At 46.5% G+C, this 23,572-nt stretch overlaps 1 protein-coding gene across 1 annotated transcript in view; it reads left to right on the top strand.

The window, feature by feature from the left end:
• Window positions 1-3,643: 3,643 nt before the first annotated feature.
• Window positions 3,644-23,572, top strand: part of fn1a (fibronectin 1a) — an 81,609-nt gene continuing 61,680 nt past the window's right edge. Inside the window, exons 1-9 of the mRNA XM_063213853.1 lie at window positions 3,644-4,028; window positions 4,434-4,559; window positions 4,875-5,012; window positions 5,580-5,711; window positions 6,288-6,425; window positions 10,170-10,328; window positions 10,596-10,796; window positions 15,578-15,760; window positions 16,001-16,180. Coding sequence (XP_063069923.1) covers window positions 3,872-4,028; window positions 4,434-4,559; window positions 4,875-5,012; window positions 5,580-5,711; window positions 6,288-6,425; window positions 10,170-10,328; window positions 10,596-10,796; window positions 15,578-15,760; window positions 16,001-16,180 — 1,414 coding nt within the window. The 5' untranslated portion in view covers window positions 3,644-3,871. The remainder of the gene's footprint in view (window positions 4,029-4,433; window positions 4,560-4,874; window positions 5,013-5,579; window positions 5,712-6,287; window positions 6,426-10,169; window positions 10,329-10,595; window positions 10,797-15,577; window positions 15,761-16,000; window positions 16,181-23,572) is intronic.

Raw genomic sequence — 23,572 nt, 5'->3', positions numbered from 1 at the left:
ACGTCACCGCCCCCATCCCTCCTCTCTTCCTCACGTCACCGCCCCATCCCTCCTCTCTTCCTCACATCACCGCCCCCATCCCTCTCTTCCTCTCTCTTCCTCACCTCAACTCCTCCCTCCTCTCTCTTCCCCTCTTCCTCTCCTCCATCCCTCCTCTCTCTTCCTCACATCACCGCCCCATCCCTCCTCTCTCTTCCTCTCTTCCTCACATCACCGCCCCATCCCTCCTCTCTCTTCCTCACAATACCACCCCATCCCTTCTCTCTCTTCTTCACCTCAACGCCCCCATCCCTTCTCTCTCTTCCTCACATCACCGCCCCATCCCTCCTCTCTCTTCCCCTCTTCCTCTCCTCCATCCCTCCTCTCTCTTCCTCACGTCAATGCCTCCTCACTTCCTCTCCTCCCTCTCCGCTCTCTTCCTCACCTCAACTCCTCCCCCTTCTCTCTCTTCCTCACTTCTTCTCCTCCATCCCTCCTCTCTCTTCCTCACGTCACCGCCCCATCCCTTCTCTCTCTTCCTCTCCTCCTCTCTTCCATCCCTCCTCTCTCTTCCCCTCTTCCTCTCCTCCACCCCTCCTCTCTCTTCCCCTCTTACACATTTCCTCTCTCTTCCCCTCTTCCTCTCCTCCATCTCTCCTCTCTCTTCCTCACGTCAACGGCCCCGAATCCCTCCCCTCTTCCTCACGTCACCGCCCGCATCCCTCTCTTCTTCTCTCTTCCTCACCTCAACTCCTCCCTCTCCTCTCTCTTCCTCACTTCAACGCCCCAATCCCTCCTCTTTTCCTCTCCTCCACCCATCTTGTCTTCATCATGTCAATCTCACCCTCTCCCAACTCTCTCTTCCTCACTTCCTCTCCTCTCTCCTCCTCACGTCAACGCCCCCATCCCTCCTCTCTTCCTCACCTCAATGCCTCTATCCATCCCTCCTCTCTTCCTCTCATCTCTTCATCCCATCCTCTGCTGCTCTTTCATCTGCCCTCTCTTGACAGGTCGACTACAGATCCTCTTTCCCCTCTTTCTCTCATGTCTTCCTCTTCCTCTGCTTTGCCTCCTCTTCCTCTCCTCTGCCTCTTCTCTGTTTCTATTCTCTAATTCTCTCCTTCTCCTTCCTCCGCCCCCTTCTCCCCTCTCTCGACAGATGGAGACTCCTGCTCCTACTCATGTCTTGTCTCTCCTCTTTCACCTTATTCTCTCACCCTCCCCTCTTTTCTCCTCTTTTAACATGCTGGGACCCATCTTTCGTCTCTTCCTCACATGTCTTCCACTTCTCTTTCCTTACTTCTCTGTCCTCTCTTCCCCTGCCCTGCCTTCTCTCCTCTCAATGTTATGGCTCAGCTCCTGGGAAAAAAGCTACCCCCATTCCATCCCAGGCAGAGAGCCTGACGAGAAGAAGTCACTTGAAGAAAGGCAGGTCCAGGGCAGGACTGGGGGAGAAAAAGGGTCCATGCAGATTTGACTTAAAGGGGCCCCTCATAACTGGCGGCCCAGAACTGACTCACTGGTGGGCCCTGCACCCTCGGGGGCCTTATTTTCAACAAAAAAGGTTTTTTTTTTACATTTCTGAAAATAGGGGCCCACGAGGGTGAGGGGCCCACCGGGAAAATGCCCAGTATGCCAGTCCAGCCCTGGGCAGGGCCAAGGGAGAAGATAAGGCCGACTGGGAAACAGACACAAGCCAGAGATCAGATGTCAGATGGACAGGGGGTCTTTAAACATCCAGGTCACTGCTGCATGTCATCCCTGGAAGCAACGCTGATCCAGCTGATAGATGGGAAAGCTTTAAGGGCCCTGAAGGAGGAAGGCTACCAGTAAAGTCCCAGAGGAATGTGCAAATTAGCCTTGTTTTCTTGCAATGATGCAATGACGTCAAACAAGTTCCGTTCTGTTTTAGCGACGCAGTTATGAATGATTATTGGTTTTAGGCGGAAGACCATAGAAAACAGCGGTACATGTTTATGTCAATGTCACCAGCTTCTGCGAATGCATTGAATCAAGGGTGTTTTGACATCACATGAAAAGTGCACATTGAAGGTGAAACCACACTGAACTCCCGCTGTTATTGTGACAGGCAGCACTCCATGGCACACATTGGATTGCACACAACAAAATTGCATTTTGTGGTTCACCCATGTAACGAAGCAGCTCAACTGATGCCCCAAGGGAGCATTGCGGCACAACGGTACCATGCTCAGGGCTCCTCGGTCATAGGAAGATGGGAAAAATCTCTCAATCAATATCAATCAATCAATCTTATCACTCTCTCAATAAATCTGGCGGGTCGGGAATCAAACTGGTAATCCTTGGGCTATAAGTCTGACACCCTTACAGCACTCAAAGTCAAAAAACAGCATCACTCTTTGTATTATTATGCTGTAGATTTTGTTCATGGTCCCTAGCCCCTTTCTCTCACCAAGTCCTTCTGCTGATTGGATGAGTGCTAGTGTTTGCCTTTGTGCGGTGTGGAAGTGGTGGAGCAGTGTTTGCACTGGGGGACCACAACTCAAATCTGGGGCTCTGGCTGTGGGTGAACTCGGCCGAGAAAGGTAGGCCTATTTGGCAGCAGACCTCATTGAATATGTCTGTGAAATCCCTCAACTGTAAAGAAAGCGTTTCAGTTTTCAACGTTTTTTTCTCTGGCCACTCTCATTTGGGAAATGTCCCTAAACAGAATTGTGGTCATTCAAAAAACTTTCACTTGAACCAGTGCAAAAGTCGAAGACAAATCGGCTAAGAAGTCAAGGGCTCCCATTTTAAGCAGATGATGGACCTAGCACGCTTTCCATTAAACTAATTCACCTCCTACCACTAACAAGGCGCCGCTATCCCATATTTACAACGTGTTATACTCCTCAACTGATTGTCTTTATCTTTCCTGCTGTGGAGACCGGGGGTAGAGTTTCAGCCCCGGTCGGCTAATTGGTTTCGTATGTAAGATAGAGAGCACAGCAGTCTGCGGAAAGAGAGAGAGGGGGCTGTAGACTACTAGTGTGAGCCTTTCTCACAGCGTGTTCTCCATTAAGCGAATATATTCACGCGTTAATTGCTTATCGACGAGGCCATGCTGTCGTCTACACAGTCATCAAACCGGCTGGCTTGAGTACTATCGTTTTGTTGTACTGAGTCTTTTGTAACGGAATCTTCGCTATAGGGAGAGGAGAGTCCTGCAAAAGGTAAACAATAGGTCTGCCGCATCTGTTTCTGATTGCCTGGACAAGGTCATGAAACGTTGCCAGTTCCAGCTTTCCCCTTGTCCTGCGCCCAACAATTACTCCCGCAGGCAAGTGAGGTGGGGGAAAAAAAGACAAAAACATTGTATAAGTTTTAACCCCAAGAATCTCGCTAACCTATCAGTGCCATTTGTGCCCAAAATTTAAGTTTTTGTTAAATATCCGACTTTTACGCATTGGGTAAACATATGCCTATCTTTGCAAGCAAGACACAAACCGAATATTTTTCGCAATAAGAGATGGTGACGATGATGATGAATCACGGTCTAATTTACACTCGAGAGGGGGTGAAATTCTAGGCTCTCTGGCACAGAAGAGAGCCTTGCGCCTGCGGCATGCCCATTTTGACGCGAAAGTCCCTCCTCCGAGGGAATGTCGTATAGCCTTCTCAAATAAAACGCTCCCCACTCGAAATGAGCTAGGTGCTCCAAGGGCGGGGAAAGAGCAAAAAAGTGGGAGAGAGGCTGGGATAGCATAGAGGCACCGTCTGCATGCAGAGAGGCAGCAGCACCTAAATTCTCCTGTCCCCGAAATTTGTGCCTCCGCAGAAAGGGCAACTGCAGTGAGAGAGGAGAAAAAAAGAAAACGTGTGTAAATCTCTGGCTTTGCCTTTCTACCTGTAATTGTTTTAAAACTGTATCACGATGTCCAGTAGCCCTGTGACAAGGGTGCTGGCTGTCCTCCTCATCGGAGGAGTTGCTGTAAACGGTTTGCCAAAGGGCACCGGGAAATCCAGGAGGCAAGCACAGGAGATCTATCCGGCCGGGGGGAGCGCGCCAGTGGTATCATCGGTGTCTCAAGGTGGGTGCATGACTGGCGCGGGAGCGGTGGTCAGGTTTTTAACTGAAGTGAGGATTCTGACAACGGTCTGTCAGCTGAGCACTTTCCCACAAACCATAAATAGTTGGAAAAGAACAATATTTGTGGTTTCTCGTGACTTTTGGTATTTAAGGAATCAACTGATAGAACGCCACAGGTATTTCCCCCTTACAGTAAAGTGATTCATTGGCATATTTGACATCGTTTGTGATAACCTGGGGCGAAAAAACTTTTAGTGCCACTTATGCGTTTTCCTTCTGTATTTCTGAAATAATATGGATATGCCTATGCTTGATGATATGATTGGGTATGATCTGTCACTAGTCATTTGTTTATGTGTTGTATAATGTAGGCCTACAGCTAAATTATGTATATTTTGGTTGACAGAGGGCTGCATTGAAAATGGACAATTTTATGGAATTAACGAACAGTTTGAACGGTCCTACCTGGGAAGCATGCTCATATGCACATGCCACGGAGTTGGTGGAATTAAGTGTAAAACAAAGCCCGAAGGTGAGTTGTCGCGCACATTGCATTGCATTTGGCTGTTCTGTCTTGTATGCGTAAAATTCTGATTGCAGACTGGCGGCTAGGCTACTTTGGTCTGCTCTCCTGTATGTTGATTCCTTGTGTGCCCACTCACAAGTTCCAAGAGGTCGTTTGGAGATAATCGTTATAATGTTTGGCACCTCAAAAGTCATCAAAGTTACTTTGACTTTTCGCGACTAAGACATAACTGCTTTATCACCTGTCGAGGTGTGGATTTCAAGGCGAGTGTCATCGTGGGGGTGTTAAAGACGCGTTTCTCTCTCTCTGTTGCTGGATCAGCCGAGGAGACATGCTACGACAAAGTCAACTCGCGTTCCTACAAGGTCGGCGAGACGTACGAGAGACCCAAGGATGGGATGATCTGGGACTGCACGTGCATCGGCTCCGGGCGAGGAAAAATCAGCTGCACCATTGCGAGTGAGTATCTCTCATCTCGAGACTGTGCAACGTAGGGCGCTGTGCCTGCAGAGCATACGATATTACCACATTACGCACATAATTACGCACAAGCAGATCCGCGCAACAGACCAGAGCCATCTAATAACAGAGTTGCGCAAACCGGGGACCAGGAAGTCGGTTGGTGATGTGATTCGCGTAGATTAAAATGTTTCTTAACAGTAAACTTCTGTTCGTTGGAAACTAACACAGAACCATCACATACCAAACAAAGCTTAAGTACAAACAAATTACATTACCTTTACCACATTTTCTGTGTTCTACGGCCACCTCCTGGAACTAAGTAACTTCTAATAGAACTAAAGTCAATGGGGATTTCCATGTTAACGCTCCGTGAGGCTCCATGAGAGCCGCCATTGCTGTGGAAAGATTGGTCCATAGAGGTCTATGGGAGTGGCGTAACTCTGATATTAGATGGCTCTGCAACAGACGATTCAACGTCATCCATCACGACCGTCCAACCAACAAACCGACCTCGCCTTAAAACTCCCATCCTCTCTCTCTCTTCCCCCCCCCTCTCTCCCACAGACCGCTGCCACGAAGGAGGGAACTCCTACAAGATCGGGGACACCTGGAGGAGGCCACACGACACGGGGAACTACATGCTGGAGTGCGTGTGTCTCGGAAACGGCAAGGGGGAGTGGACCTGCAAGCCCGTGGGTGAGTGAGTTGCGGGAGTGAGTGTGGAGGAGGAGTGGGGCAGGGAGGGAAGAAATACTGTACATCTGGCGGGTCAGCTGCAGGGGGTGGGCGGGTCGCCGGGTGGTGCCCTTATGGGAGCTGAGGGGAGTGTGTGTGTGTGTGCGTGTGTGCGTGTGTGCGTGTGTGCGTGCGTGCGTGCGTGTGTGCGTGCGTGTGTGCGTGCGTGTGTGCGTGCGTGTGTGCGTGCGTGTGTGCGTGCGTGTGCGTGTGTGTGTGTGTTCCAAGCTTGTCAAGGAGGTGTCTGCAAATCATCACATGCACATCGTAATGTGTGGTCCAGAGCCTGGCTGTGTTTTTATGCAGAGAGAGAGAGAGAGAGAGAGAGAGAGAGAGAGAGAGAGAGAGAGAGAGAGAGAGAGAGAGAGAGAGAGAGAGAGAGAGAGAGAGAGAGAGAGAGAGAGAGAGAGAGAGAGAGAGAGAGAGAGAGAGAGAGAGAGATCTGTTAATGGTTGTTTTAAGTCCTTCATGTCTGCATACAGTATTCCCATGTGAGTGTTGATTGTCTGTCTATTGTTTGTTTACATTTGTGTGCAGCCGAGCGTTGCTACGACAACACTGCAGGCACCTCCTACCTGGTGGGGGAGACGTGGGAGAAGCCCTACCAGGGCTGGATGATCGTGGACTGCACCTGTCTCGGAGAGGGTAGCGGCCGCATCACCTGCACATCCAGAAGTAAGTCGGAGTCAGAACCGTGTGAGTGTGTGTGTGTGTGTGTGTGTGGGCTGGATGGCAGAGGTCAGTGGGTGGGTCACCTGCTTGGCAGAGGTCAGTGGGTGCGTCACTTTCACTGGCATTTGGTTGTGTGTGGCCATGTGGTTTGTGTGTGTGTGTGGGTGTGTGTGTGCACGCCTGGAATGTTGGCTGGTAAGGCTTTTGTTACTGTATGCTGTAAGTGTTCTACTATGCCGCTGTGTGTGTTGTGCATGGATGGGGTGTTGGCTGGAGTGTTGTTGGTGTTAATGTGTGTTGGGCAGGGGAAACTTTTTCATGTTGTACAGTCTGTTGGCAGCAGTGGCTGAACCCGGTGTGTAGAACCAAGCAGAACATTGGTTTGTCAAGTGGTATGGGAAACCCTGTGAAGTATGTAGCAAGATGTAAGCTGTTACTTTGTCCACTGGTGCCACAGCTGGATTTGGAGATTGAGACAGCTGGCAAGGCTGTGATGTAGCCTGGGGCCTGTACTAAGAAGCTGATTCAGGAGTAAACCAGGTTAATTTAAGAGGTAAATCGTCAAGAGCCTGGAGTCCTCATTTTCAATTAGATAGTTTACATGTTAACTTAATCTGGTTTACTTCTGAACCATCTTCTTAGTATAGGGCCCTGGTCTTATTCTGGCAGAGTACTTGAAATGCTTGCATACTTTTTGAAAACATTTTTATGCCTTATTTTTAATCATTTATTGGGGTGGGTCATTGTGAGTGAGTGAGTGAGTGATGGGAAACAAGTAGGAGAGAGCTGGGGAAGGATGGGGAAATGACCTCAGATCTATGACATGGTGATTTAGCCCACTGAGACACGGTGTCCCCACACATACAGGAGGCTTACTTGTGGCTGTCCAGCTGTACCTTAAATCAACTGGCTGGCAACACAGATGGGTAGGTTCAGAGGGAGTGGATAAGACTCCTAGAATCTCTGGTAAGGTGGTGTGTTGGTCTGAGCTGATATGATAGTGGGCTGGGGCAGTGTGTTGACTTTTTTTTTAATCCACTGTTAATGTTGGGCAGCGGTGGTGGGAATGGTGGAGTATGACAGAGTATGGTGGAGGTTGTGTGTGGCTGGGCTGGTTGTTGGGGGTGGATGACTAGACTGTGGTGTTCATTGGCATGGCTGGGCTGGGCTGGGTGGGGTGCGTGTGCTGGGCTAGGTTGATGGTTGGAGTGATGTGGATGGCTGGTCTTAGCAGAGAGAGTGGAGGCAACACTTGTATACTTTATGTCTAGCGTTTATATCCACTGCATGACTGAGCTGGTGTGGCGGGAATGGCTGGTCTGGGCTAGGTGGCTACTGGGCTGGTTATGATGACTGTGCTGGGCATGATGGCTGTGCTGGGCTGAGGGGTGTACAAAGAAGTTGGTTAAGGAGAAAATGAGGACTCCAGGCTCTTTTATTTAGCTGATTTACCTCTTATCTTAACCTGGTTTACTCCTGAACCAGCTTCTTAGTATAGGCCCCTGGTGTATTGGTGGGGTCTTGGGTAGGGAGACCAAGGGGGAAACACTTCTTAAATTTCACTTTTAACTTTTTTCACATCACCAGCCAAAAATGGCTAGTAGATTTTAATCTTTTACCAGCCTAACAGGCGAACACACATTTACTAATGACTCAAAGTGGCTGGTAGGGTTTCTTTTCTAACAGTCAAACTGAATTTTCACCAGCATTTGGCTGGTTGGCAGGTGCTAATTTAGAGCTCTGCTCGCAGCTAATGGTGGTGGAGGTGTACAGTTTAAATTCACTGGCTGGACTGACCGTTGTTTGGATGCTGGGGTGGTGCTTTGGCTGGGTCTTATGCAGAGACCGGAAGAGAAGGGGAAACACTTATGAGTTAGTAGGTACACACTTACTTGTACTTCTGGCTGTTTATATGGCGGTGAAAGTGTTCGGCTAAGTGACTGGACAGGAATGAAGTGGCACGTTGACTGGAGCTGAGTTGCTGCAGTGTAGGCTGGATCTTATGCAGGGACAGCAGGAGAAACACTTGTGTGCTCAAAGCTGTCTAATGGCGGTGAAAGTGTACCATTTTAAATCCATTGGCATGGCTGGGCGGTTGGCTGGTTGCTGGGCTTCGAGTGTTTGCTGGATCTTATGCAGAGGCTGGGAGAGCAGGGGAAACACTTGAGTATACTTATGCCTGTTTAAATGGCTAGGAAAATGTACCATTTATATCCACTTGCATAGCTAGGCGGAGGGTTGGATGCTGTGTCGTATGCGGAGATGGAGAGTGCAGGGGAAACACTTGTGTACTTGCGGCTGCTTAAATGGCAGTGAAAGTGTTCAGCTAAGCGAGCAGCTCAGCCTTTTTAATTGCCGCCGTGGTGCAATGCCAACTCTATTCTGGAGTTCTAGAAGAGGTCAGGAAGGTATGCTGGTATACCAGGGGCCTCATTTATCATCAGTTCGTAGAATGCATTCTAAATTGTGTCCTACGAGTGAAATATAGAATGGTCGCAAGTACAGAAAAATCGGGATTTATCAAACGTGCGTTGGCTGCTCCTACGCACACATCTCCATGATAAATCCTACACCTTCCAAATCACGGTGCACGCGCGCATTCGGGGTAATTTGCATCCCGAAACGCCTCCAAGTAACCATATATGGTATTAAAATATATTCAAATGCCATGCTAATTCGAAGGCGCCACCCTGTTTGGACACACATGAACACACGCGGACACACGCGCCAGTCGAAGCACTGGCGGGAAGTGCGGAGATAGAGCCCTATCTCACGCCTTTCGTAAAGTCTTCACGAAAAAAATAGATTATTTTTCGTGGTGCATTCACGTTATTGCCCGTTTTTCGTAGTAGGGCAACGAAACGCTGCCTATTCACTTGAATTGCCCCACTGCTGCTATGGTTATCCAACCACGAAAAATGGGCAATAACGTGAATGCACCACGAAAATGAATCTATTATTTTTCGTGAATACTTCACGAAATGAGTGAGATACGGTTGGAGCATAGAAACATATCCGCGGCAGAAGTGGAGGTGCTTTCGACAGGAGGAGGACAGTGTTTCAAAATAAGTAAAAGAAGGAGACACACACGGACGGAAACACTGTAAAATAGCACACTGTCATACTCAATTGCCATTCAATGCAAAGGGTACCTTGCACGGTCAATATTATTTGCAATTTCATGTTTTTTCCACTCGCACGCATGGTCTGAGGTGTGCGTAAATTTAGGCACATTTCTACGTTCAAGTACATGTTCATAAATCCCACACTTTGCTCAGGAATGATCGCGCGCACGCTTTACGCACAGATCTGTGCCTAAGAACACTTGATAAATGAGGCCCCAGGAGTTTTTTTCCCCCCCTTCGTCTTCAGTTTATAGTGAAGCTCTTTGAGTTGTTGTTCTTTAATTGTTTTTCTTCTTTTTGCAAAGTAATTTGAGTTTCTGTTGTTGGTTTATTTGTTTTCTGTTGTTGGTTTGTTTGTTTGTTTGTTTGTTGTTGGAGGCATGGATGTTGTGAAACCAAGGTGTGAGTAAGCGGAGCACGCTTTAGTTTTACTGTTTATTTCCACTGTGGACTTTTCGCCATTTTTCTACCATAATGATAGAACATTTTGAGGCCATCAATTGGATTTGAATGTAGAATATGACGCTTATTGAGTTGGATACTTTACAAATTGGTAATTCTTTTTCTCCTTGTCTGTCTGTCTGTCTGTCTCTCTCCCCCCCCCCCCCCCCCCCCCCCCAAGACCGCTGTAATGACCAGGACACCCGTTCGTCCTACCGCATCGGTGACACATGGAGCAAGACGGACGCGCGTGGCAACGTGCTGCAGTGCCTGTGCACGGGTAACGGGCGCGGAGAGTGGAAGTGCGAGAGGCACGCCTCGCTTCACACCAGCGGACTGGGTGAGCACTGATTCGACACATTCGAACTTTGACCTTTGACATTTGACACCTCTCTTCCCACTTAGGGTGAAGGAGTTCCCAGGCAGCCCCACAGCACCTGTGTGCTTACAGACTTGAACTTGTGTGTGTGTGTGTGTCTCTCTCTCTCTCTCTCTCTCTCTCTCTCTCTCTCTCTCTCTCTCTCTCTCTCTCTCTCTCTCATTCTTCCAGGTACCGGTTCTTGTGTGTGATCATTTCTCTCTCTCTCTCTCTCTCTCTCTCCGACAGGTACCGGTTCTCGTGTGGTCTCCAACATCCAGCCGGCAGTGTTCCAGCCGATGGTTCCTGGTCCCGAGGTGGCGTTGGAGGACTCCTGCGTGACTGACTCAGGCACGGCCTACGCCCTGGGCATGCGTTGGATCCGTAGCCAGGGCAACAAGCAGATGCTCTGCACATGCCTGGGCAATGGGGCCAGCTGCGAGGAGTGGGGTGAGAGCTGAACTCAACTTCCTGTTTTTTTTTTTTAAAGATGTGTTTTGGTCTTTACGACTTTATAGATGATAGGACAGTGTTAGAGGTGGACAGGAAGCGAATGGGTAGATAGACGGGGAAGGGTCGGCAATTGACCCGGGCCGGAAATCGAACCTGGGTCAGCCGCATGGTAGACGAGTGCCCTACCGGTTGGCCACGGCAGGGCGTAACTTCCTGCTTTTCACATTCTAGTTTGTTGCTAGTGACTTCACAAATAATACACTGACTTGTAGCCTCTGTCACTAATATACTGTATGTACAGCACTTCTCCGGGCTATACAAGAAACACTGTTGCATCACTCACATTTTCTATTGCATCAGTTGTGTACGTATTCAGTTGTGTGCATGTATGTGCCCTTCTGTTACTGGTTTAGACTCGTGTCTGCCGAAAAAATAAAAATCACTTGCATGACGGTTTGACTCTCGTCATTTTCTTTAACAAAGTAAAAAAGAAATATTGGTGATATTAAGACTAGAATCCAGGTCAGGCAGCTGGGGCCTAACGTTTAGGTAGTTGGTCGAGTTCGAGTCCCATACTATCCTAGCCTGACAGGCCAGACCATGCATTTTGAATTACTTCTTAATCCACGAATGGTCTGATGATGCTTCTCTGGGGAGGGTTTTCAGTCGATTTCCAGACGACCGGTTGTTACCGGCCAATAAGCGAACACACCTGGGAGCATAATAACAAACGTCATGAACGTCAACTGTCAGCGATTGGTCAGTGCTCATTTCATACCAGAACTGAGCTCACTCCTCCCACTCAAGTGTTCCAGGGCACCGATTATCCAAACCTAAAATGAATTACGAAGTAATTAATATGGTCTGGTAAAACCAGGCTAATACCATCCATGGTTGAAGTGCCCTTGAGCACGGCACCTAAGCTAACATTCCTCCAAGGCCATTACCCATTACCCTGTAATGACTGTAAATCACTTTGGATCAGTGGTTCTCAATCTTTTTTGAACAAATGCCCCCTTGGCCTCATCATAAGCCTGACAACGGCCCCCTTAGTCTTAAAGAAATAAATGGACTAATGCCAATTAAGCACTACCACTTTCAGCTGTATCCTTCTCAACGCCCCCCTACAGCTCCACAACGTCCCCTAGGGGGCTATACCGCCCCCGTTGAGAAACATTACTTTGGATAGAAGCGTCAACTAAGTCGAATGTAATGTAAAAAAGGCACGACTATTGTATTTGCATTAGGACATTTTCATACACTAAGGCAGTTCAGTGTGCTACATGAAAATACAGACAGCAGCCTGTATATTTATTTTTTTGAAGACAGAGCAATGAAAGAATTTACCGTATTTGTCTTAGTCATCAGTATTTCTCAGCACCCGTCTGTTGTCCTTGTGTCTGAAACTGGACTGGACTGGACAGACATGTGCTGCCAATCTGTTTCACAGTCTGTGGTTTTAACTGCTTGCACATCACTCACCCCTGTCAATGGGGGCCTTTGCAGACATACAGGATAGCAACAAATATTTCCAGATTTTAGGTGGTCTTCGAGTGCCAGACGGATATTATGGTATACGCTGAACGACAGCTGAGCTGGAACCAACGGTAGGCTGGATCTGGGTTCTCTTGAGCTACGGAAACAACAGTAAGCTGAATCTGGTTTCGATTGAGGCACTGGGGAATCCGATGACCTCTCACGTGTTGGAGAGGTGTCAAGTTCGAGACGGCACAGGACAGACGGCCTATGTTAAACAGTGAAAGCCGTAGAAAGGGGGGAAAGTTCGCAATATACTTTGTGTGATGATGGGTGCATGCATGATTCAAAACTGGCGTGGAGCCAGAATAACCTAAGACAGCTGTGCTTGTCTTTGGTCTACAAAAACATACACTAAATAGTTGTATGTTATACTGTAAAATGATTGGATTTTGAAGGTAGGTCAGTCAGCTTTATTCCAGGTATTCCAGCTTTGTTAGAAAAGAAATTCTACATTTAAAAAATGTAACGAATACACACTGTATTCTCCATTGCAAAAATATGTTAACCCTGAGCGAGTTAGCTTTGGGAGAGAAGGCCTTCAGTTTGAAAATGGGGCATGACAAATTGACTGGATATTTGTATATTTTTTCGACTCTGGCCCCCTCTGCTAACCTGCTGCCTTTTCCTCACGCTTCCCACATCCAAGATAAGCTAATTAACAAACTCGGACACAATAGTTTGTTTTTTTATCTCTTACTTCTCAGACTCCCAACAGGGTTTATTCATACTGCCTTCCAAAATAAAGTCTATGGCTTGATTGTGCTTATTGAGATCAAGGCCTTGGACTTAGTCTGAATCGCTGAGGGGCTGTGTGCTGAGTGTGGTGCAGTGGACAGAGTAAATAATCTCAACACTTAAAGGGACACTGTGTGAGATTTTTAGTTGTTCATTTGCAGAATTCATGCTGCCTATTCACTAATGTTACCTTTTTCATGAATACTTACCACCAGCATAAAATTCTAAGTATTCATTACGACTGGAAAAATTGCATTTTTCATACATGAAAAGGGGGATCTTCTCCATGGTCCGCCATTTTGAATTTCCAAAAATAGCCATTTTTAGCTGTAAAAATGACTGTACTTGGATCATACTAGAAAATATTTGTTTATTACTTAGTAAACTTTCATGTAAAGATCAAATTTGGCAATAGGCCGCCCAGTTTCAATGAGCAGCATAGTTGCAGTACCTTTTTTGACCATTTCCTGCACAGTGTCCCTTTAATAAACAAATAAAATAGCTCGCTGTCACATCCACAAAGTATGTACAGAATGTACGGTTGCTGTACTTTACGTAGTACATGGACATTGAGGGGGGGTGTCACCTGGCAGTGGACAGAGTAAATCATCTCAACACTTAAATCACCTCAGTTCACACAGTGCACGACATGCTGCTCACATAGCGCTAGCAAGGCTAGAGCAATTTAGAAGTCAGGGTTACACCTCATCATCTTTTACTTTACTTGTATATACTTATACAATTTAATGGTGTTCGGGTGACTGGCGTTTTTAGAAGGTTATGTCAGGGTTATGTCACTATTGTATGAAATTTGTACGTCAATTATTTGTCCAATGTTACTATTGGGAATTGATGGAATTATGGAAATACTGGAATATATAATACAGCAAAATAATAAGATTGCTCCACTTCTGCTACTAAATGTAAATGACCTATTCATGTCTGAATTGGGTAGTGAATGTGGTATAGTAAAGACAAAAAGTCATAGGCCTAAACAACTTCATACAATGCTACCAAGTCTATGTCCGTGTTGTTTTAATTCAAGCCTAGCATTGACAAAATAGACATTTACAGTAATTTCTTAGGAGAGCGTTCTTTGCCCTATCTAGGTTATCTTTGTATATGGTCTAGCTCATATTGGTAACAAGAGGCAAGTGAACAACATACAGAATGTTGGAAATGAGCTACAGCCTAAAGCTATTCTTGATAAGCCGTGGTATGTTAAAACAATTTGCTAAGCAATTTATTGCTGTCGATGGATGTCCACTTAGTGCTGTATAGAGAAGACCGCAAACTCATTAAGATCTGAGGGGATTCAGCCACAGCTACAATTAAAGACACACATTGCTGCCAAGGTCAGGGGCATCTCAGCGTCTCCCTGTGTCATGATACATATGCTGATGATGTCGGGGCCGGATTAAGAAAGCCTTGGGTTACAGGTTGCAGGAGTCCCCCAGGAGGCAAATTTTGTAACGAAATTACATGGACGGCATCACAATTCCAACCCAACAGGAGTATTAATAAGATGTAAAACTCTATCTGACTTGGCAGACTAAAGTTATCAATACCGCATCTTGTTGCATTTCTGGACTTATATTGATTTTCCCCCCCTCTTGGCCAACTGGGGGCCCCCTGGCAGGTGGGGTCCCCCTAGGCAGCAGCCATATTTAGCCTGCGCGTTATTCCGGCCCTGGATGATGTATGTCCCTCCTGGGTTATGTGTGCAGTATACATCTCTCTGGCATATATCTCTTTGGGCCAGACAGCATGGGTAGACATCACAGCCGGTATATCTCCAGATAAAGATGATGAGTAGACTTGGACTCTACTCTACAGTATGCTTTATCACAAGTTTGTTGTGGGCTAACATCATGACGTCATGTCTTTTGAATACTAAGTGCTCAGACAGTCCTGCCAAAACTGGGACATTCCCAAAAGATTTATTTCCCTCAATTCCCTGGTACCCCTTCTGATTCAAAGCAAAAAAATGTCTCTTGTTGAAAGCCATCTTTCCTTTTGAGCTTGTTGTTGTTTCTGTCTGTCTTACTTCCTGTTATATCTTTGATGCTCCTACAAGGACACAGGGAACTGCCAATACTCATGAGTGATGTGCCTCTCTCTCTGTCAGACACCAGACACAAACAACAACAAAACATTTAACATCGAGTTATTTCAAGGAAAGCTCACAGTTTTCCTAAATAAATTGTGCTGTAGTGTGTGTGTGTGTGTGTGTGTGTGTGTGTTCGTTTATGCGTGTGTCTGTGAGTGTGTGTGTGTATGTGCGTGTGTATTCGCTGGTCCAGAAGGCCACCAGTCTCAGATGTATGGTGTAACTAAATTTTGTGTGTGTGTGTGTGTGTGTTTGTGTGTGTGTGTGTGTGTGTGTGTGTGTGTGTGTGTGTGTGTGTGTGTGTGTGTGTGTGTGTGTGTGTGTGTGTGTGTGTGTGTGTTTGTGTGTGTGTCTGCGCACGCATGTTTCTTTGTGTGTGTATTGTCTGTTCCAGAGGGCCAGTCTCAGGTGTATGGTGGCAACTCTGACGGGCAGCCGTGCGTGTTCCCCTTCGTGGCCATGGGTAAGACCTACTACTCCTGCACCTCAGACGGACGCAGCGACGGACAGCTCTGGTGCAGCACCAACTCCGACTTCGAGACCGAGCACAAGTACTCCTTCTGCACAGAGAAGAACGGTGAGAAGAAATGAATCTAAATAAATAAATAATTCTAACAGTTCAAAGATCCATGCACAGTTTCTAGGTGCTGTTGAACGCAGGAGTGTTCAATACTTGGCATGCCTGAACGAACCTGATGACACACAGAGGTGAAACGCGTTGTTCGCTCTGGATAAACGAGCAAAAGGTCAAACAAGTATGCAGTAAGCGTCTTTCTTTTGAAATAAGTAAGAATTTTCATTGTCCTGCTGTGTGCAGCCCTGCCGGTGTCGACGCGTGGCGGTAACTCCAACGGTGCCATCTGCCACTTCCCCTTCCTCTATAACGGCCGCAACTACACCGACTGCACGGCCGATGGCCGCCGCGACGGCATGAAGTGGTGCGGCACCACCTACAACTACGACGGGGAACAGCGCTTTGGCTTCTGCCCCATGGCAGGTGAGTCACCTTAGTTGGGCGATTTCATTTCTTGTATAAAAGAAATGGTTTAGAGTGAGGAGTCCCGCAAACTTCAAAAGCTTCTTTTCGTTGACGTTTCCATGGAAAATATGAAAACATCAAAGAAAAATAAAGTGTGCGGACTCCTCATTCCAAACTTTCAGCCAGCCTTGGTCCTACACCTTTTCCTGGGATTTGCCCATGGGGACCCGGGTTCAAACTCGGCCTGGGTTATTTCCCAACGCAGAGAACAGCACTTTGCATTCTTCCCCATGACTGTTGAGCCTCGTCACATGGATTCATTTTTAGTATGATACATGGAGAGTGGTGTGCACAGGGGTGCACCGTGGTAATACCATATGTTAGAGTAGAGTTGTTTTATTGATCCCCAGGGAGAAATTAAGGTTTCAGTAGGCACGTTGTGCGTTGGGGGACCCAAGCCTGACTCAGCCCTGTCTATCCTCCAACCAGTGCTTCGGAAGCTGCCCCCGTGGCAGATCAGTCACCTCGTCAGACTGATTCATTTTCAGTATAATGATAAGGAAGGAAGGAGGGAGGAGATAAATGAAAGAAAAATATATGATTGCAAGCAAGTGTTTGAATACTTCTCCATGGCAGGCAAGTTACATCAGGGGATGGAATCGTTTATACGGTGTGTAATGTAATGATTTCGATTGCTCACAACTCTTTCAATTTTGCTCCATGGTAGGTGAATCCCAATGGAAAACAGAAGTATTTGCAAGACAGAAAGAAAGACGTGAAGAAAGAAAGAGAGACAGAAACAGCCAAAATGAGGAAAAGCCAGCATAATAGTGTGAAGTGCAATATATATATATATATATTTTTAAATGGCTAAATTAAAGAAAGAATGAAGGAAAGGCATGGGGAGAAGTCAGGACTGGAATGTGGGAGTGTCTTGCTGGAATGTTAATAAGCCAGTTGTGGTTCTCAGATTTTATTATGTTCTCACTGTGGCTTTTGGCTTACGAAACTTGGATCAAGTCTCCGCTATTGGCAATCTGATAGATGGACGTAAAATACTGTAGATGCATCTGTAAAGAACCAGACACCATTTTTGTTCTCTTTTTCTGAGGTCCAGCTGCTTACAAGTGAGCTTCTTGGTGACCATGACATGGGTAAAAGGACTTTGTTGCCTTTGTTGAGTCCAAGGGCGCCGGAACGAGTTTTAAAAGTGGTGGTCTATCTGTTCACTTAATTCTCCATTTCTTAACAATGTTACTGCTGCTGCACTCCACTCATTTGTCTGCAGTAAAAGTATTTGTCTCCAAAAGTTGAGAGCCTCATTTGGGGAGCCCTAAAGTGGGGATGTAAATGCACCACTGCATCCCCCTTTCTGGCACCTATGGTTGAGTCAAGCACTTACAGAAGTCAAGATGCCGCTGATTTATACCACGGCGACACCATGGCTGAAATGCCCTGTTCACTGATATTATTATTAGTTAACCTGACTTTGTATTGGTGATGTGAAAAGGTATCATAGTTTTGCGATTTTCAGTAATTGTCATTGTTCATCTGTTACTCTTTTACAATCTTAGCAGTTTGAGCCTAAAATCTCCCCCCACCCTCCCCCTACCCTGTCTTCAGTGGGGTGCAGCAGTACCCGTGCCCCCCCCCCCCCCACCCCCTCTCTCTCTCTCCAGTGCAAGTGCCACAGACCCTGATCCAATTAGGAAACAAAATGGCACCTTATCTTATGCTGTGTAAACACTCCGTCTCTGAAGCCCTTTCAAGCCTATTTACATGCAGATTGATGTCGGGACTAGGGGAGACATGACCAGATGTTATAAAACACCCAGCCCACACCCCCCACACCCATTGTGGTGCCAATTAGCAGTGGTAGGCCAAGTTGAGAGATATCCCAGACACACACACACACACACACCCTTCACGAGGAGACCTGTGTGTGTGTGTGTGTGTGTGTGTGTGTGTGTGTGTGTGTGTGTGTGTGTGTGTGTGTGTGTGTGTGTGTGTGTGTGTGTGTGTGTGTGTGTGTGTGTGTGTGTGTGTGTGTGTGTGTGTGTGTGTGTGTGTGTGTGTGTGTGTGTGTGTGTGTGTGTGTGTGTGTGTGTGTGTGCCCCCTGTTGGTGAGCCACTGATGCCCCGTTACAACCCTCCTTTAGAACTATAATCTGTTGATCACACCCACTCTATTATGAATGAATGCGTGCATGGCTCTGTTAATCACACCCACTCTATATGTATGAATGCATGCATGGCTGGGCGGTGTGTGTTTTATCTCTTTTTTACACCTGGGCTTAAGATTTAAATAATTAGTGTCTGTGGTGTGGGAATCTAATCAGCTTTTTAAACCCAGGCTGCCATTGGCACCTAACCCCTAACCCCTGTGTGTCTACCCCAGGTGTCTTTTACAGGGACACTAACCTTTTGTCGAAGGTGTGTGTGTGTGTGTGTGTGTGTGTGTGTGTGTGTGTGTGTGTGTGTGTGTGTGTGTGTGTGTGTGTGTGTGTGTGTGTGTGTGTGTGTGTGTGTGTGTGTGTGTGTGGTTACAGGATGGGTCCTCATGGACCTGACCTTTCAAATTAATGGTGGATCTGGATCTGTATCTGTAACATTATATGGAGAGAGAGATAAAGAGAGCGTGTGTAGAAAACGGTAAAAGAAAGAGAGCGCCATAGACTGATGGATGATAAAAATGAAGACTGAAAGACAGAACGAGAGAGTTGAAGATGGAAAGAGAGGAGAGATGAGGCTGGGAGAGAAGATATTCAGGAGGCCATAAAAGACAGATGAGCACATTGGCAAGGAGGAGAAGAAGCAACAGAGATCATCATCAGACTGATAAAATGGAGTTGAAGAGAGGAAGGAGAGACGAGGCTGGGAGATATTCAGTTGCCCATAAAGACAGGCAAACGCAGTTCCAAGAAGATGTAACGGATCATCAGACTTTGATAAAAATGGTGTTGAAGAGAGGAAAAAAGAAGACTGGGAGATATTCAGTCGCCCATAAAGACAGGTGAACGCAGTGTCAAGAAGTAACAGATCATCAAACTGATAAAATGGAGTTGAAAAGAGGAAGGACTGGCTTGAGACGAGGCTGGGAGATATTGAGTTGCCCATAAAGACAGGTGAACGCAGTGCCAAGAAGAGAAGGAACAGATCATTAGACTGTAAAACCACAGGGAAGAGCAGAGCAGAACAGGAGAACACAGAGCGTGGAGAGTGAGTGAGAATCAGCCAGAGCGAAAGCGAGGGAACGCCGTTTGGGAGGAATGAAAGGAGGGAGGTTGATCGGGAGAGGAGTGCGAAAGACGGTGGGAGGGGAAAGACGGAGTGGAGAGCCATCAGCGAGAGATGGGAAAGAAGAAGGAGAGAGGGGAGGGAGGGTGGGTGATTGGCAGAGGAGTGAGATAGACAGACAGACAGACAGAGGAAGGGAGGGAGGGAGAGAGCGAGGGAGTCAGGGAAGAAAGAAGGGAGAGAGGGAGTGTTAGCAGGCGCAGAGAAAGAGAGTCAGGGTCAGGGACGAAAATGGAGGGAGTGCCGAATGAAGAAGAGCGAGGGGAGGGAGGGAGGGGATCTATGGAGTCAGGTGAGAGACAGACAGACAGAGAAAGGGAGAGAAGGGGGGACAGAGAAAGCGTGAGGTGAAAATGGAGAGAGGCTAAGTGAAGAAAAGACAGAGGAAGCGGCAGAGAGAGAGAGGGAGAGAGGGAGGTAGGGTGAGGGGAAGGACAGTGAGAGCAGGATGGAGCGAAGGAACGAAAAGAGAGAGAGATAGAGAGGGAAGGAGAGAGAGTGTGAGAGAAAGATGGACAGAGGGGAAGGAGAGAAGGAAAGGAAAGGAAGAGTAGAGAAGGATAGAGGGAAGGCGAGAGTGAGAGAAGGACAGTGAGAGCAGGAAGGAGCGAAGGAACGAAAGGAGAGATAGAGAGGGAAGGAGAGAGAGAGAGAGTGAGAGAGAGGGACAGAGGGAGAAGGAAAGAAGGAAAGAAAAAGAAGAGTAGAGAAAGATAGAGGGAAGGAGAGAGAGTGAGGCAGACAGTGGTTGGCTCCAGTTCAGGGTCTTGCTGGCGTGGATCCTCATCTTGCCTTGGACACTCTCCAGGGCAGCTGTGCTCTCCCCCTCCACACACACACACACACACACACACACACACACACACACACACACACACACACACACACACACACACACACACACACACACACACATACACACACACACACACACACATACACACACACACACACACACACACACACACACACACACACAGGCGCTCGCTCTCTCCCTCTCTCGCTTGCTCTCTCCCTCTCTCGCTTGCTCTCTCTCTCCCTCTCTCGCTTGCTCTCTCGCTCTCGCTCTCTCTCTCTCGCTCTCTCTCTCTCTCTCTCTCTCTCTCTCTCTCTCTCTCAATATCTCTCACATGCACACACGGGCAAACACTCACTGTCAACATTACACACCACTCAACTCCTTTTCATTAAGAAATGATTGGCCCGATCATGGTGCCCCCTCCCCCTCCCCCCTACTTATAATAACCGCCACTTAATACTTAATACTGGTGGCTTCATCTACGCCTCGCATCTTTAATCTTTAATCTTTCCCACGATGCCTGCGCAAACACACACACACACACACACACACACACACACACACACACACACACACACACACACACACACACACACACACACACACACACACACACACACACACACACTGGGTTAAGAGGTTGGGATAACCTCACTTCAACCCCCATCCTGCCACTATCTATCCACACACACACACACACACACACACACACACACACACACACACACACACACACACACACACACACACACACACACACACACACACACACACACACACACACACACACACACACACACACACACACACACTGAGGAGGAGGAGTAGCAGCATCAGAGTGATGGCTCCAGGTGTTTTGGCTAGAGGGCCTGAGGACCAGACAGGGAGACAAAGGCAGTAATGTGTTCACCCACGGGCCACAAGCTCTAACACACACACACACACACACACACACACACACACACACACACACACACACACACACACACACACACACACACACACACCTATGCATGTATGCACGCGCGCACACATACACATTAGTCTTTCTCTCTCATCCTCTGGCCCTGTTACAGTATGTGCTCCATTACTCCTGGGTGTCGACAGGCATTGTGAATCGTATCATCACGGCCCAAATCCAAACTGTTAACTCCTCACTGGGTCACAAAGCAGTACCACTTGTGATGCCAACCAGTGGCAGTGTTTCCCACAGAAATTTTGGAAACTATGGGGGCAGCCGGGGTTTATTTTGCCCCGTGGGGGGGTGGGGGGGGGGGTTTGTATTCTTGCAGCGTAAATGCAAAACGGCAAAACAATGACTACAGTATGACAGTGGCGCATGGAGAAACTGTAGGCCTGGGCCTATATTTCAACCATTTATATTTTGAGAATTAAGGCTACATAAGATTTTACCCATGACTTGTATAATAGTAGTACATTGTCATTGTCAAAAAAATGCAGTACAGTGAATAATTTCTGTTTTACAACACAGTTTCATTCGTCCCTCATGCAGGGGTCTGGGGAAACAATAAATAAAACAAAATAGGAGCAGAGATAAGAATTTAAGAGCACTGTGAAATTGTTAACGCATAGACAAAAAGGGTCTTAGAGGGTAGGCTATGCCTTTTTCCCCCACACATATCTGTAGGCGTACACATTCTTCATGAGGGGTGCTGGTCACAGGGACAGTTTTTTCCAAATTCCTCCCATTAAAAGGGCTGAACAACATATTACACATTTATGTCTATATTCACATTCATTACACATTAAATTTCTATATGCAGCCCGATGTCTCCTCTGCTGTGTCATGTCTGTCACCAAAACTCATTACAACTGTAAAACAAAGCCTAGGGAGTGTTAGTAAACTCATCCCAACTGTCCCTTCTCTGAAGGTTTTTTATGTTGCTCCAAACCCAAGTTAACTACAACAACTTGACTAGGCTTTTGATCCCTGTCTTTTCATGCACTTGTGGTTCTCTCTATAGCAGGGGTGCCCAACCTTTTTTTAACCAAGATCTACTTTTGAAGTTGATGGTCTGCCGTGACCTACCAAGTCAAATTTAAGGATGTCAGTATAAAAATTTAAGATCACCATTTATTAATCACCATTATTATGAACAAAATGTTTTTAGTAGGCTACTATGGCCGTATCTTTTCAGTGTGTTTTTAAAGTGTGTTGAATAGCCTATCTTTACAAAGCAATGCAGCAGCACTGATAGTATGCAGAGATAATTTCAGTCATACACAAGTCATAAACAACTGAAACAATTTCAAAATGATAAACATTTGGTATATAAAAGGCACATAGGCCCTATTTCTAAAATATGATGAAGCTTTATCATGCCTTCAGTGGTATAGGCTACAAATTAAAAAGGGCTCAGAAATTCACAATTTGTTATGGGTAAATAGTAGGCTACTATGAGAGAGAGAGACAGAGAGACAGAGAGAGAGAGCAATGAGAGAACTCATTGGATTGGTTAACACCCCTTTTAAGAGTGACTTCTTCTATGAAGGTTTTTTTTTTCAGCTCTCTGGGGCAGTAGCACAGCAAAGGCTTTCTATTGTGAGTTTGGCCAATCGTTTTGTCCACAACTGAAGCACGAAACAGCACAAATTGAAGTGAATTCCATACATGTCAACAACAAACATTTCCTTTACACGCGGCACGCGATGTAAACGCAGTTAGCGATGATGCATGCGACTAGCGATTTTTGGAACGAAGAGATCCTCGCATATCGGCGTGTCATAACGCATCGTTGCGCACATGTTCTGTTACTCACCCGATGTTACATGTGTGCACACATGAATCAACTGTAATAGGCCTACCCTTACGGTCACTTCCTAATGCTTTCCCCTCATTCTGTTACCGTGGGACTACTTATCTAACCAATACAGAGTCTGTATGTATTTACTCAAGGAGGAAAATGCGAAGGAAATTCAAAATCGTAATTCAAATCGTTTTTAACAAAAACGGATATCGTTTAAAAAAATTAAAAAAAGTAAAAAAAAAAAAAAAAATTTTTTGTTTTTGTTTTTTTTACATTTTCGTTAACTATGGCGGCCAAATTTAAACTATGGCGGGCCGCCATAGTTTCCTCAATGTATGGGAAACACTGAGTGGTGTAGTCTACTTTTTTATGGTGGGTATACTGTATATTGGAGCATTTTTTGAAGTGGGTATACTGTATATATTTGTGCCATTTAAAATAATGGATCAATCAATTTTAAATGGGTATACTGAAATCCCTGAAATTTAGAAGTGGGTATACTCCGTATACCCGCGTTCTACGTAGACTACACCACTGATGCCAACT

Source organism: Engraulis encrasicolus, chromosome 13 (genome assembly GCF_034702125.1).
Source record: "Engraulis encrasicolus isolate BLACKSEA-1 chromosome 13, IST_EnEncr_1.0, whole genome shotgun sequence".
Lineage (NCBI taxonomy): Eukaryota > Metazoa > Chordata > Actinopteri > Clupeiformes > Engraulidae > Engraulis > Engraulis encrasicolus.
The sequence above is the reverse complement of the archived record's forward strand: the minus strand, read 5'-3'. Positions and strand labels throughout refer to the sequence as shown.